Source organism: Dermochelys coriacea, chromosome 2 (assembly GCF_009764565.3).
Source record: "Dermochelys coriacea isolate rDerCor1 chromosome 2, rDerCor1.pri.v4, whole genome shotgun sequence".
Classification (NCBI taxonomy): Eukaryota; Metazoa; Chordata; order Testudines; family Dermochelyidae; genus Dermochelys; species Dermochelys coriacea.
The window spans coordinates 208001927-208016417 of record NC_050069.1 but is presented as its reverse complement, the minus strand read 5'-3'; the positions used below and the strand labels follow the sequence as shown (position 1 = coordinate 208016417).

The window sequence follows — 14491 nt, the reverse complement described above, 5'->3', positions numbered from 1 at the left end:
GATCAAATTCAAGCCAGCTGTACGTTCCAATGAGCTTTTTAAAATATGCTCACAAAGTATTCCTTCAAAGCAGGGTGGGTTTTTTAACTTTTATTCATTTTTTAAAACCCCAATGATTAAGTTCTGCTTTTTGTTCGTGCAGGTTGTTCGGAATAAATGGTCCAGGAAATGGAAGCCCAGGATATGTTTTAACTTAAAATCTATGTGTGAAGAAAAGCATAGCTCGTTAAACTAATGACAACACAGATTGCTAAGGAAGGAAGCCCCAATAGTAAAGACGGCGACCGAAGTTTGAGACATACGTCGCGAGTTCTGATAACATAATGTGTTCAGATCTCCACCCGAATCGTGGTACAACTGTTGCACCCAAGGTTCCCATTGGACCACACTACCTATCATATGCATGCAAACGGTAGAACAGCAAGCTATATGGATTTCCTTCATGTCGTTTGTTTACCATCTGTCTGGGATGCTGTTTTTCTTGAATTTCGGCTAGGTAATTTTATACAGTGTATTCATTTCATATTTTAAACTGAACTCCTACGAAGAAAATGGTATGTCCATGGATCTCGATTTTATTATGGTAAAGGCTGATTGCCAGCTGAGCACTTCTAATAATCAATAATCCTGATTACCTTTCCAAAATTTAGATATGCACTTGCAAGGAAATCCAAAAGTGATGAAAGATAGTTTGTAAAATAATAATTGAAATACCATGTACAGTATGTGAAGTAAATGCTTAACTATGTTACCAACCTATAAAAATAGCGCAGATCCCTTATTCGGGCCAAATTCTGTTCATATTATTCATGCCCGTAATCCCTTTAAAGTTATGAGGCAAATAGGACTACTCACGTGATCAAAATAAACCGGTTTTGTCCCGAAATTCTTAACCACAAAGAAGCACATCGATTTTATTATATTTTGGCTCTTAATTTTTAGTTTATTTTATTGAAAAGCTCTCTTGACTATAACAGGCGTTCTGTGCTTGAAAGAAGAGTACCTCGCTATGGCCCGAAATATTTTATGAGACATATGCCATAAAAGAGGAATCTAAACAGTGAAAACCAGCCAAGTAACATGCCGGGAAAGATATTGAATGTGTGCTTTTCAACGACAGAAAGAAAGAAAGAAAGAAAGAAAGAAAGAAAGAAAGAAAGAAAGAAAGAAAGAAAGAAAGAAAGAAAGAAAGGGTTAATGTTATGATACATTATATTATTATTTATTCAATTATTATACATTAAAATATTGCTGTTTTCGCTTCATTTATTTATCAATGTACTTAGGCTATGTCTAGCCAATTTCTAAATTAATACAATAGAGCTATTTTCGAAAAATATTATGAATACTTTTTTTTCTGAAACCAAAATCATGAAATTCTCTGTATTAACATCTATCTATCTATCTATCTATCTATCTATCTATCTATCTATCTATCTATCTATCTATCTATCTATCTATCTATCTATCCTCCGCTGCCATAGTGTTAGCTCCTGAATAAGTATTACTTACGCTGTGCTTCTGTTTCGTCATATAAATATATTATTTATACGATGTATATCTTAAAAGAAACCAACATGTCAATTTCCCGAGTTTATGAGCGATAATTCCTGAGAACCAATACCCTCATGGAAACGCTTTCAAGACTACATCCAAAACGTGAGCTGCCATTAGAAAAGGGCTAATAAATTCCTATTAAGTATGCATTTATGCAGTGATTACGTGAACTTTGACCTCTGAAGAGTTGCTGCAATTAGCCGCAATGTCCACCACTTTCCTCCTGGATCTATGTTTTTTTAACTCTTTTATTATTATTGTTATTATTATTATTATTATTATTATTATTTGGTAAATGGTGGACCGGAAGAGAATAAAAACACACGGTTTAGACAAATTAATGTCTAAATTAATTCTGAAAATTCCTCCTGCACGCTTCCCTATAGATAGCTCTAGACAGATATTAAAATCCCGATTCCATTATTGAAACACAAATGTTCTCCCATTCAATCTTGTGCAGTGTTTTCCCTGAAAGATAGTCTCTGAAAGACCTTTTTAAAATTCATTATATCTTTTAAAGGGTTTATTTTAAGAATCTATGTCAATCTATTTTAATAGCTACAGTATTTGTGGTTTTACCAACATTACGGATAATTGACGGAGAGACCGAAAAAGAAAGGTGGCGGGGGGAGCAAATTCTCAGCAAAAGAGAAGAAAATGTTTTAAGTTTTTTGTAAACATCGCTTAGCAAAAGAATAATCGGAAATTTGCCGCTGTCGTAGAGAGAGGCTGAATCTGTAATTGTTGCCTTTACCAGAGCCCTGAGATAAACCATTGGGACTCATTCTAAAGTGACCCATCACTGAATGCATTTCTGCTTGAACTTTCGGTGAACCTGAGATTAAACAGGGGTGAGCAGCTAAGCAGTTTGTTGTTAGCTGCCTTTTCAACAACCCTTTCAGACTGAGTAAATATTGATCTGTTTCAATCTGATAGCCCCAGAGGAAAACACCGAAGCATCTCAACAGCCTCCAAAAGTAAACTTTAAAGGTGAACGCCAGTATTATAGAAAGATGCTAAACTTCGTTTGACATTTGGACGCTTAAAAAAAAAAGACTATAGTAAAAACAAACGAATTGTAAGAGATTTAAAAGAAAATGAACCTCCTTGTCAGGTTAAATCATGCTTTTATTATTACCATGATTTTATGTCGTCCTCTTTACTTTCAGTTACAAACATCGGGCGTCGGAAGTCTAGAGATTTTCATTCCATTTTTCTTTATTAACGATTTGTTGTAGGGAAGCCCAAGATAAGACTTTGAAGCCGAACCTGTTAGGTCCCCTTGATGTAATCTATTTGGGCAGCAAAATAGATACCCAGGTTTTCGTTGAGGAAAGGTAAAGGGATCTTTGGAAATGAATCGCTTGCCTGCAGATTTAGGCAGTGACAAGCAGGAACTGCTACATTTTGTGTAGAACTTAGTGCTTGCTATCTTTCTGTTCCATTAAGCCATCGCCGGGGAGCCAGGTTGCAGAACCAAATTCCAACATGTTTGGATACAGTTTTAGATATTGAAATCACCTCATTGGCATGCAAATGGCACTTTAACACATTAAAGGATCGGGAAGAGAGCCATCTGTTTTACTTTGTAGCCTTACACTAATAAACAAAAGGTAAAGTATAAACCAGGCGGGGGAATGAAAGAAATATCTGCCCCTGCTTTGAAGTTCTGCTGCATTCACAGGGCCCTTTGGAGACAGCCCTGTGCTCTTGCAGATCTCTGTGCTCTTGATATGGCCGACGCGCCTGCAAATCAAGGCTTGTCTTTTTTGACACTGAAGTGAAGAAAATGTCGTTGACGCTCTATAGAGCCTCCAAGCAGAGTCAGCCGCTTTATGGGCAGCCCAGCCTTTGTAAAATTCGCCTCCAGATGTGCAGGGGAGAAATAAGATGTTATTTGTTTGTTTGGACTGAAATTCAAAAGCTAGCATCAATTTTATACCTCACATGTCTAGCTGAACATGTCTGTACTCAGCCCTGAAATAGTCAATAAAAAGAGGGAGGGGGAGGGGGAGCTTTCTTTTAATCTGCAAACTGTATTAACTTGAATCGAAGTATTTCAGGATTTCCTAAAATTTGCCTGAAAGAACTTGTTTTATGCATAGTGAAAGCATCCAATCGGTGTAGCTTATTGGGCTTTTTGGCAAGAACAAGTTGTGTGTATCACCTAGAGGTGAAATTCTCTTTGAAATAAGGGGCAAATGTATAGCATTAGAGTTCCATCTCCGTAAAGAAGAAGCATCCAACTTGTCGGGTTGTTAACGTCTTAAAGATGTCACTGGCAATGTAAAGAGGAAGGCGAATGAAGCTGCATTTCTTGGGTCAGCTTTATACTAGCGATAATGAAATGTGAATCTCAACTTTTGGCCTACGATGTGAAGAAAGACTGGCTGAAGACAGTTTCTGCTTTTGAAGACTGCTCTGTTTATAGATATGTCAACGTTCAGTTGGGGGTGAAAAGGTTAGCACTTGAACCAGGAAGTGCTAGTATTTGTGTTTCAAAAATAGATCTAGTTCATAAATTCCCTCGTGCTGCAACAGAGAGGGGAGTTTTCTTATAGTGTCTAAAGATAATATTGGTGAAACATGAAAAAGGAATCAGGCTTGTGCGATGGGGCACGGTTGAAAGGAACTACTGAGTTCTGACCTCAGCACACTAATGATTAGGAGAAATTACTTTTTATGAAGTAGCATATCAAAGGCCACATCAGTGAAAATGAAGAAACTGAAGTGTTGAGCTAAGTATGATTAACAACGGCCCAAAAAAAGTACCCAAACCAAGTATACCTGAAACTTGAATATATTTATTACAGACATTTTAAGACCCGTAAATTCTGCTCTGGATTCATCACTTACAGAATCTCAGAACCTTTAATGATTGTACAGAAAATCAGGAAGATGGTTTGCTCACAAATGACAACTGATAAAACTCAGTGTACCTTAAGTACATCAAAGCACTGTGCATCATGCAAAGTTCCATACACGAATCACATAAAATATACATTCATTTGGCCATTCATCACATTTACGATTTGGTTGAAAAGACATCAAGTCCAAGGAATGATTAATATGAAAATAGGAGTAGGTCAGGTCTTTTGGATAATATACCCTTAGGTCCAATATAATCCAGCACAGATGGGGGGAGGTGGGGTGGGAGCACACCAAGCAAAGTTTACAAAACCTAGTGCAATTGGAGCTTTTTTCTTCTATTTCATTAAAAGAAATGGTGCTATTATCTGAGGTATCTGATTGACATTAACAAATTTAGCTGATATGATCATCAGTTGTAACAATATATAATTGATTCCAACTTTGAGACTGCACCTACCCTATTTAATCTGATTATCTAAACATCGTTTCTAGAAAATCTGTAAAAAGATAAATCTCTTGGACAAAGTATTTACAACCAGCAAACAAATACACATGAAAAAGAATACATTAAATTAAAGGATGAAAGTTCTATAATTCGTGTAAACACTTTCAATAGTGCATCTCTTCATGAGGTTATGTACTCCATATATCCTGTCTTTATGTAAGGAAAAATATAGAAATGTCCTTGCAATTTTATTCTACTGAGAACTACTGAGAACTCTTTTAACTGTGCCAACAAATCTTCTGTAGCAAATAGCAGGAATTTAAAAAAATATGAATTTTGAATAAATGATCATCAGAAACCTGATTATGGAAACCACTTAATTGTTTAGTTCTGCATAGACTAAACAGCTGGGGAGCCTTCTAAAACCAAATTCTCTTGAAACAAGTTGATTGATGTAAAGATGAGGTAAAGATTAAAATATACTTTAAATCAATACAGCTTTGCTAAAGATGTGGCTTTAGAGTGGGAGTCATATATCTAAAACAGAGGGGGCCAGAAATATTTCAATTTGAGGTAGTTAGAGTGTCTGAGGTAGATGAAGCTGGTGAAGGGGTACATGGGGATGAACTGGACTTTTCTGATGATTCCTCTGTTTTTTCTTCACTTCCTGTCGGGGTAGCAGGGGAAATGGGTAGCAAGCCCTCTTTCTCTCTTTTCTTCTGCTTCATCCTACGGTTCTGGAACCAGATCTTCACCTGTGTTTCATTAAGTTGCAGTGAAGCAGCTATCTCCACCCTCCTGGCCCTTGTCAAGTACTTGTTGAAATGAAATTCTTTCTCCAGTTCTGTGAGCTGCTTAGTGGTAAAATTGGTTCTAACGGTGTTGGGCTGACCTACGTATCCGTACTCTCCAGCTTTCCCTGCAAAAGTATATGAAAAGTTCAATAAGTGATATATAGGTGACATAATCAGTATGTGTCTACAGGTAAAACGATATGGAACAAGAACTTCTTAAAAAGAGGGTCAGTGAGTGATGGAGTGTGAGGTGCTAACATAAAATCGGCCACTAGTGTGTATCAAAGGAAATTTGATAAGTTGTTTACCAATTACAAGAAATATTACCACAAAAAAACCCAGCATGGAACTGCCATTATATCAGGTGGATGAACCTGTCCATACTCAGTGGTCTCAGCTCTCCTTACCCATAAACAACAAGGCACCTGTACACTCTAGGTCAGAAGGCAGAAGGGTTTGGTTTCGTTTTGTTTTATTAAAGAAAGTGAATAGGAAAGAAACAGTCCCCTGCTCTGAAATCACGACTAACCTGTTTTAGGCGGGTTTCTTTTAACTTTCATCCAGTCAAAGGTTTGTGCTGGAGGCGAGGTCTCTGCAGAAGGAGAGCGACAAGCTTCTTGATGGCTGGCATGGAGAGGGGATAAGGAATTACTATAACTCGCTAGAGTCAGATTCTGCTGCTCTTGTCCGTATGAGGGGTGAATGTACTGAGCGGGACCCACCGTGCCCCCAGCATAACCTTGGTGGGGGTGGTGATGCTGGACCATGGAAGATGAGACAGTTCCAGAGTAAACGGCCGGGGTGCATGGGGGATACCCTCCACTTACATCTGCTTCCTGATTTAGTGCGTAGTGACTGTAACCCGCGGTGAAGTTCTGGGTGCCATATCCAGAGCTACAGCTAGAGTGCGAGTAGGACATGCCCAGGTTGTTGTGATGCTGGAAGGCACCGGTCTGGTGATGGTGATGGTGATGGGGACTTATCTGGACCCCCCTGCCAACCATAAAGCGATCATCCCCGTTGCAGTTACTGGCAGTGACCGCACAGGACTGGAAAGTTGTAATCCCATGATCTGGGGGAGGATAGGCTCGGGAAGAGCATGCCCCGGACTCTCCGCTGAGGATGGGGTAGTCGAGGAAGGAACTCATCCTCGCCGTGTCCATTTATCACCGAGTGACCGGGTCTTCGGAGTCCTGGGTGACCGTGCCAACTTTCTCACTTCCTCCATGGGGCCAGGAGAAAAATGATATGAATGTACAGTGAGAGGGGGACACGTGAGGACGGCAGCCAATGGCTGAGCCCCCTGCTAAAATTTCCCTGCTCCTGTTGGTGATGGATCACCGTTCCAGTGGCATTTAAATTCCGAGCGCTCCTCCATCAAGGTGACGCGGAGCTCCCACCACCTCCTCTCCCCCCCCCCGTCCTCCTCCCCCTTCCCCTGAGCCAGTTCATTGGGGCTTCAGAGCCGGGGCCAGAGAGACAGTGTGAGCCCAGGCGCTCAGCCTGCAGCAGCTGACGCGGCGGCGCCTCTGGAGGGGGGTGGAGGGGGGTGCTCCTGCTGCACGGATTACAGGGCTCGGAGACCCCGCCGGAGGAGCCCAGGTAAGACAGGCGCTCTCACGCTTTCTGCTCGCAGAGCAGTTGGTGGCCGCTCCCTTCCCCGGAGCGCGCTTGCGAGGATTTGGGCCGCCACCCGTGAATCGCCTTCACGGATGGCTCGAGAGTGCGGCGCTCCTGCTGGTGCAGGACCGGTCAGGACAGCCCGTTCCCCCCCCCCCCCCGCCCTCCGGCTGGCCGGTCCTTGTGCGGGGCCCAGCCGGGCGGGCAAGCGGGCTGTGCCGAAGGGAGCCCCGCGCAGCCTTTCGGGGCTGGGGGCATGCGGGGGGGGGGGCGTGGGGGGTGGAGACCGCGCCTGGGTTTCCCCTTTCCGGGAGCCTCCGCGGAGCCCCGGGCTCGACCAGCCAAGAGTTAAAGGGGCTTGTCCATCCCCGTCCCCATCGCGCCGATGTTATTAGCATGGAAATGAGGCGCTTTTGTAATTTAACCCCATTGTGCTGCAGGCAGGCGGGCTCGTCCGGCTTCTGCCACCGAGCCCAGGCGTGGGGCGCGGAGCGGCCGGAGCGCTGCTGCCTCGGCCCCTATTTGGGGCTCTGCCCAGCTAACCAGAGGTTACGTGAGCGCAGCCGGTTTCGGGGCTGGGGGGAAGGGGGGGCAGGAAAATGGATGACGATTGCAAACGTGGGCCAGGCTGGAAGCTTTTCCAGGTTCTGCAATCCATCTGCTGGGGTCCCGCGGCGCCTGTGACACACACACACACACACAGACAACACACACACACAATTCCTAACGATAAACACACCCAAGCACCGGATGACATGCCCAGGGGTAAGGGGGAGGGGGAGAGAAAAGGAGGTGAAGGGCCACTGCAGTCCCTAACTCTAATTCATTCTCTTTGTCACTTGGTGGCTCTCTTTGTCACTGTATACTCCACCACAGAGTATACAGAGAGTAGAGGGGAGAGGAACCAGATAGCTGCTGGCAGAGGTGCCCCCCCACCACATACACCCCCTGTGTGATCTATCTCAGAATTTACTAAAACTTTCTCTTGTTCCAGACAAGGAAAATAGGACCAATGTATAGAACAGCATGGATGATAGTTGGTATTTGGCATTTGATTTCACATTCACCTTATTTGCTCAGACAGATACCGGCAGTTACAGAGCCAGTCAAACATGTGGAGCCATCCACGTAACTTGGCAAATAGTTTTATTCTTGTCTTTTTCAGCCTGGACAACTGTGTGTGGATTTATGCAGATGCACTTCAACTTTGGCAGATTTTGCATTGTCACCATGCCCGATTGATTATTATTTGTATTTTAAAATATAAAGGGCTATTTCCCCCTCGACTCGCCAGCCCCCTCCCTCCAGCCACCCAGACATACTAAGTGCAACATCCTCTTCCAAGTGATAAGCTACCAGAAGTGTTCGAGGCTCCAGCTGGGCCACCCATGTATCCATTTCACCTCCACAGCCCCCCTGACGCCACCGGAAAACGAATATATGTTCCCCCGCCTAAGTTTATCCATAAAAAGATTTGTCCTTCTATTTACATTTTACAAACATGCCTAGATAACAGCCGTTTGAAAACGCTGGATTTCTTAAAATTCGTGAGTGGGGGTGGGAGGAAGTTCAGCAAACATATATGGAACGATGCTCACCCTTTTTGGCTGCAATATTGTCTTTTTTAATTCTTGTTAATCAGCTGTGATAACTGCTGTACAAATCAGGTGCGAACACAGGCTGGCATATCTGTTAACTATAAAAGAGATGGCTTTTTCCAGTTTTTTTTCTTCACTACTTTAACGATTAGCAAAACTATTTATTATATCGTATATGTATAATTTATTTATAAACATCGTTGATGTTATACCATCATATTAAAAGAACAGAATTGTTTACTAAAAGAACAGTAAACTTCTCTCTATTTAAAATCAATCTATTTGCAAATCTATCGGCACATATAATTCTTCTCTATATATTTACCCGTAATTTTTGCCAAATAACAGCTCCTCTGTTACTCTCCTCTGTTTCCTTTAAATCGTTTCCCTTCATTTCTGTACCATTGTTTTGAAGAAATCCGCGTCTTTTGTTACATTGTCTCTCTTCTAATGCCTCGAATGCTGCTGCCATTACAGAGCCTCAGTGCAACATAATGGGAAGGGGACACACCAGGGATAAATGGCTCTTCATCCCCCCAACGAGAAAAGTTGCCACCAGACACGGTCGCAAATGCACACAAAATTCAGAGCTGTGCTATTTTAACAATCAAACCTTTCTGCTAGCCCTCACCCTGCCTCCTTTGTGGGTTCGATCCATCGTGGTTTGCAGAAAGTCGAGTTTGCATCTCCAGCAATTCAAGCCTTTGAAGCATTTCTGGCGCCTGATGCACATTCTTGGGACATTCTCCAAATAATACTCTGTGTCTCACACTCACTCAAGATTTAGGGGTTACAATGAGTTTCTTAGAGGAATTCTATCTCAGGTAGATTTACAGACATTGATTTTAAATATATCTTGAGAGACTTTTACTGGTCTTTTACTAAACAATTCTGTTCATTTAAGAAGATGCTATGACATCACTCTGTATATACATCATATATAAATATCTAAAAGCCAATCATATATTAACAATTAAATCCCATTGGAACCCTGTAACAGGCGTTAAAATACTCGACGAAACTGCCCTCTTACAAAAGCGAAAGTGCTGAAGCAGCGAAAGAAAAGAAGGAGGCCCGAGGTTTTTGCGGCATCCGCAGTTTAGCCAATCCGTTGTTTTAAACGAGCAATAAAAATGAATTATGACTAAACGCCTACTAACTTAATGGTTTTAGAAGGGGATCCTCGGCTCCGGCAAATACGTAAGAGGATTTTTATTTGTGCATGTGTTCCTGCCATTGATCTCTTTGATGACATTCTCATTCATAGAAAGAGTGTGATTTATGAGTGTAGGAAGAATTGCATCCAACCCCTTCCAGCTATTGCCCACGCATCTCAGCTCTGCAACGTGTTGCGGATCAGAGAAACAACACACCTCAAATGAAATGGAAACAAAGTACTTGAGACAAATGAATCCATTCACTGTGTTTCAGATATATTCCGGAATACTCAAAATCAAGGGCCGACGGATCTGTGGGCAGCAAAACTACCTGCTAGCATCTGTTGCTTGATTTTAGCAGAGTAAAAAACGCTCACCTTCTGAACTGGGTGATTAATATCGATAATATTCTTACCAATTTAGCTGGAGTTTTTAATGAGCTTCTTTACTGCTGTAACTGAGGAAGTAACACATTTTTGGACAGTGGGCCGCTGAAGTGGTTCAATTGAAATTTAAACATGTTAACCATTAGCTTCCAGTTTTAATGATCAACCCTTGGCACCGCAAACCGGTTTAAAAATAAAGAGACTTTTTTTTGTTATGGGACCCCCGCAGAAATCCCCGAAAGAATGGCACTAAGAATTTAAGCCCGTCCTAAATGTATTTTTACAGATAATAACTTTTTTTATTTCCCTTCTCTTTTAGATTTCTTTTCTTGGGACCTTTCAGCACATGGGAGCTAATCCGAGGCGTACTTTGTTAGCATTTTTATTTTTAAAGAAGTGTTTCAGAAAACGACTTGCTGGACACCTAAACGTTGAGTTATAGAAAAAAACGATGCTTTAAAAGAGCCTTCCACCCCTGTAACGAGCCAGGTTCTATAGCAGGCACGTTCCCCATTTACAATAGATGCTATTTTGTCTGTAACGGCTAAGCCGCATATGTATGGTGTTTGTCACAGTTTAGAAAACCCAAGACATGTATTCACACACAGAATAACGTGTTATGTGCACATTAAAAGGAAGAAATCTTTATGTGAGCTCTGTGGGCGTTTTAGTTATTATTTTTGTTTGTGAGAATCATCCGGTACTTTGACTTGATTTATGAGAACCTTTGCAATAAAGAATTTAAATGTGATTTTTTCTCTCTCTAATAAATATATTAAATTACCAAAAAGAGAGAGATTGTGACCAGAATGTCTTAATTTCATCTCTGAAGTTAAATAAAGAGAGCGGGGTGGGGGGAAAATTACCACTTATGGTCTGAGTCTAGAGAGAGAGAGAGAAGAAAGCTACTTGTAGCAAACAAGAATTTATTCTACCAAAAATACTTATGACAACGCATCCTAATGTAATACAAAAATAAAAAGAAAGTGAAGATACAATTCTATATGATCACTTTCTTACAGGCCTCATATATTGCTTTCATAGAGGGACCTAGAATGTGGCTAGGTTAAACTGAACACAATTAAAACTTCATAAGAAACAGTAAAAATGGCTCTGGAACACAGTAAAGGGAATTAAAAAACAGAAAATACTGACCAGGAAAAGAAAAATAAAAGAAAGTAATTTGAAACAAGCCATAACCCTTGGCGACAGGACGTCTTTAATTTCTCAATAATTCAGATGCTGCAAGTCAATTGTAGTGAGTGTGTCTGTAAAAAAGTCAAAACTGTCAGCAGAAATATCTACAGGACTGTCCAGTGATCCTGGCAAACTGGGTGAAACTGCATCTGAAAGCTGTAGGCAGGAATCTGTGGAGAAAACGTTAAAGTCCTGTAAAGAAGGGACATCTAGGGCCTCAGGACTGTCATTGTTCAGGCCAGCTGCACAGTTCTGGGCCATTGTTGATAGGCAGTTTTGAACAGTGGGTGACTGATGCTGAAAATGTTTCAGATTTTTCTCATTGCTTGTTAAAGGCGAAACTGGGAAACTTTGGGACTCTCCATTGTGTACATTCTGAGCCTGCTGCTGAGATAGTGCATTTTGTTGAAAAGTGTAACCTTCCCTTTCCAAAAGAGCGCCTGAGACATTATTGAGGGTTTGCTCAAAGAGCGATTTCTCCTCCTCCTCTTCTGCTTTCTCGCTGTCCTCCAGACTCTTAAATTTCCCCTCACTGTTTTGGTTCTCCTTACACTGGGTCTGTCTCTTGTGCTTCATCCTTCTGTTCTGGAACCAGACTTTTACTTGTCTCTCAGTCAAATCCAGCAAAGCTGCGATTTCAACCCTCCTTGGTCTACAGAGATACTTGTTGAAATGAAATTCTTTTTCTAGCTCCAAAAGCTGGGTGTTGGTATAAGCCGTCCTCAGCCTCCTAGATCCACCGTTCCCACTTTCGGGGATTTCATGAGACTCTGTAAAAACCGATAAATGCACAGTTTGAATTTTAGCATCCCAGCATATTCCACCTCAGAGGGGGGAAAGATACATGTATATCTATAGAATAAAATATCAACTGCAACAAAATGGCCGCCCTTGGCTGCAGTAGATCCATTGTGTTGCACTCCTGTGCTCCCGACACTGTGGACCCCTTTCCACCTCAATACAATTATTGCATCTAGCTCCCAAACCTACCAGAGCAAACTTTATATTAGCCATACTACAATTTATAATTAATGCATCAGCTGCTTAGCTGAGCAGGAGCAATCTATCACTCTTCATTACTGTCAAATATCCTAACTCTAGGACAGCAAGACGAGAGGAGGTCAGCTCCAACTCAGATAAATCATCCCACGTTAAACAAGTTAGGGAAAGTCTGGGGTTTTAATAACACTGTGGAGCCCACCAGTTTATTTCCTCCTCCTCCTCCTCCTCCTCCTCCAAACCATTTCCATTGAAGTTGGGAAAGTAACAATCCAAGGGAAAGAGCTAGCTCTCGGGGAAAGTTTTTGAACTGACCTTTGTGGCTTAGGCAGGCTGGTCCAGTGGCTGAGGCTGACGCCGAAGCAAGCGGGAGGGTAGTTTTCTTGGAGGCTTTTTTCTCTTTCATCCAGGGGTATTCCGGAGGCTGCAGGGCGCCGGCTGGCACCGGGCTGCTGCTGCTGACATTGGGGCTCTGCTTGGGTCGGCTGCTGGTGGTGTGGCGAGGGTGGCTGCCTGGGTTCAGGCTGGGGATGGTCTGCTCAAAAGGAGGAGGAATCAGTGTCGAGTGTGAAAGCGTCGAGTTCTTGATTGATGAACTTTGAAATGTATCACCGACAGGGGGAAAAGATGTCAGGCACTCAGCAAGCGATGGCTGACTATTGATAAAACCAATCTCTCGCTCAAATTCGAAATTCATGGCCTTCAACTCGCAGCCCCCTTGGAGAAAAAGTTTCCTCTTATTGAGGGTTTTTTGGGGGGAGGGGGGAAAGGCCCAGGAAAAAGGAGAGAGAGAGAAGAAAAAAATATATCATAGAAGATCGCTGGTGGGGTGTTTTTTTTCTAATTCACTGATTACAGCCGTATGGGGACCGTGCTACTATTAAACTATTGAATTCATGGAGACAAGGTTGAAATTGGACCGAATTGGCTGTCACATGATTGCCTCTGCCCAATGACAATTTGGGCTTTAATCAAAAGAAGCCACTGTCTGTTTGATTGATCCAAAAAAGTCGGGAAGGAACGCCTCATTGGGGGCCAGAAAGGCTTTATTTACACTTTTTAGGGGGGAAATTATATATCTGTATCTATCGGCTTTGCGTCCTAATCTGAAATGATCTGTGCGTGAGTGTGTGTGTGTGTGTGTGTGTGTGTGTGTGTGTGTGTGTGTGGTTGCTTGTCCTGCAGACTGCTGCCCCTCTTGTCTCCTCCCGCACACTCATCTCATTGTTTGGGACTGTCAGGAAAACGCTTTGCACCTCGCAAATCATTTAAGCACCTCAATCTGACGCTTTGAGTCATTAACAAAGTAATCCATTAATCTTCAAAGTTTTGACACCTAGGGCCCCCACATCTCAGCCACATAAGAAGTTGCACCCAGACAGGAGTTACTGGCAGAGAGTCCTGCTTTTTTCCCGGGGAATAGCACTTCCCCCTAAGCTAGTTTACTGCTCCCGAATTGGCATCTCTATGCCACTTTTGCTTTGGGGGGAGAGAGTATGTACAGTATGGAGAACAATTGGCCGCCGATCTCTGAGCCCATTGTTTAGCAGGATTTTCCGCAGCAGCCTTGCTCCTATGGGAAGAATAACATAGAAACAGCTTTATGGTCATGATTTTTCACTGCAGTTGACTTCACAGAAGTGCACTATAATATATCTATCTATCTCTATCTCTATCGTATGGATATAGATATACTGTAAATATTCTAAGCAATCTAGAGCATTAGTTTGTAAACTACACTCGCGTCTGCTGACATGTTTTGCTTAGTAACCGTAGTAGACTGGGTCTGGTGAGTATGTTCAATTGCAGGGAAATATATTGGAAGGTAGTGTCAGATATGTATATAAATATTAATACGTCAGGGGGG

At 42.2% G+C, this 14491-nt stretch overlaps 2 protein-coding genes and 1 long non-coding RNA gene across 3 annotated transcripts; 1 reads left to right on the top strand and 2 right to left on the bottom strand.

The window, feature by feature from the left end:
• Positions 1–4363: 4363 nt before the first annotated feature.
• Positions 4364–6928, bottom strand: HOXA1 (homeobox A1). The gene is made up of 2 exons (XM_038390569.2): positions 6197–6928; positions 4364–5792 (listed from the first exon to the last, which is right to left on the bottom strand). Exons 1-2 carry the CDS (start codon positions 6828–6830, stop codon positions 5437–5439), a joined length of 990 nt encoding a protein of 329 aa, XP_038246497.1. The 5' UTR covers positions 6831–6928; the 3' UTR covers positions 4364–5436.
• Positions 6868–11081, top strand: LOC122458967. The gene is made up of 2 exons (XR_006279351.1): positions 6868–7269; positions 8453–11081. It is a non-coding gene; the product is annotated as an uncharacterized LOC122458967 (long non-coding RNA).
• HOXA2 (homeobox A2) lies at positions 10766–14436 on the bottom strand. The gene is made up of 2 exons (XM_038390413.2): positions 12940–14436; positions 10766–12395 (listed from the first exon to the last, which is right to left on the bottom strand). Exons 1-2 carry the CDS (start codon positions 13319–13321, stop codon positions 11656–11658), a joined length of 1122 nt encoding a protein of 373 aa, XP_038246341.1. The 5' UTR covers positions 13322–14436; the 3' UTR covers positions 10766–11655.
• Between the last annotated feature and the right edge of the window lie 55 nt (positions 14437–14491).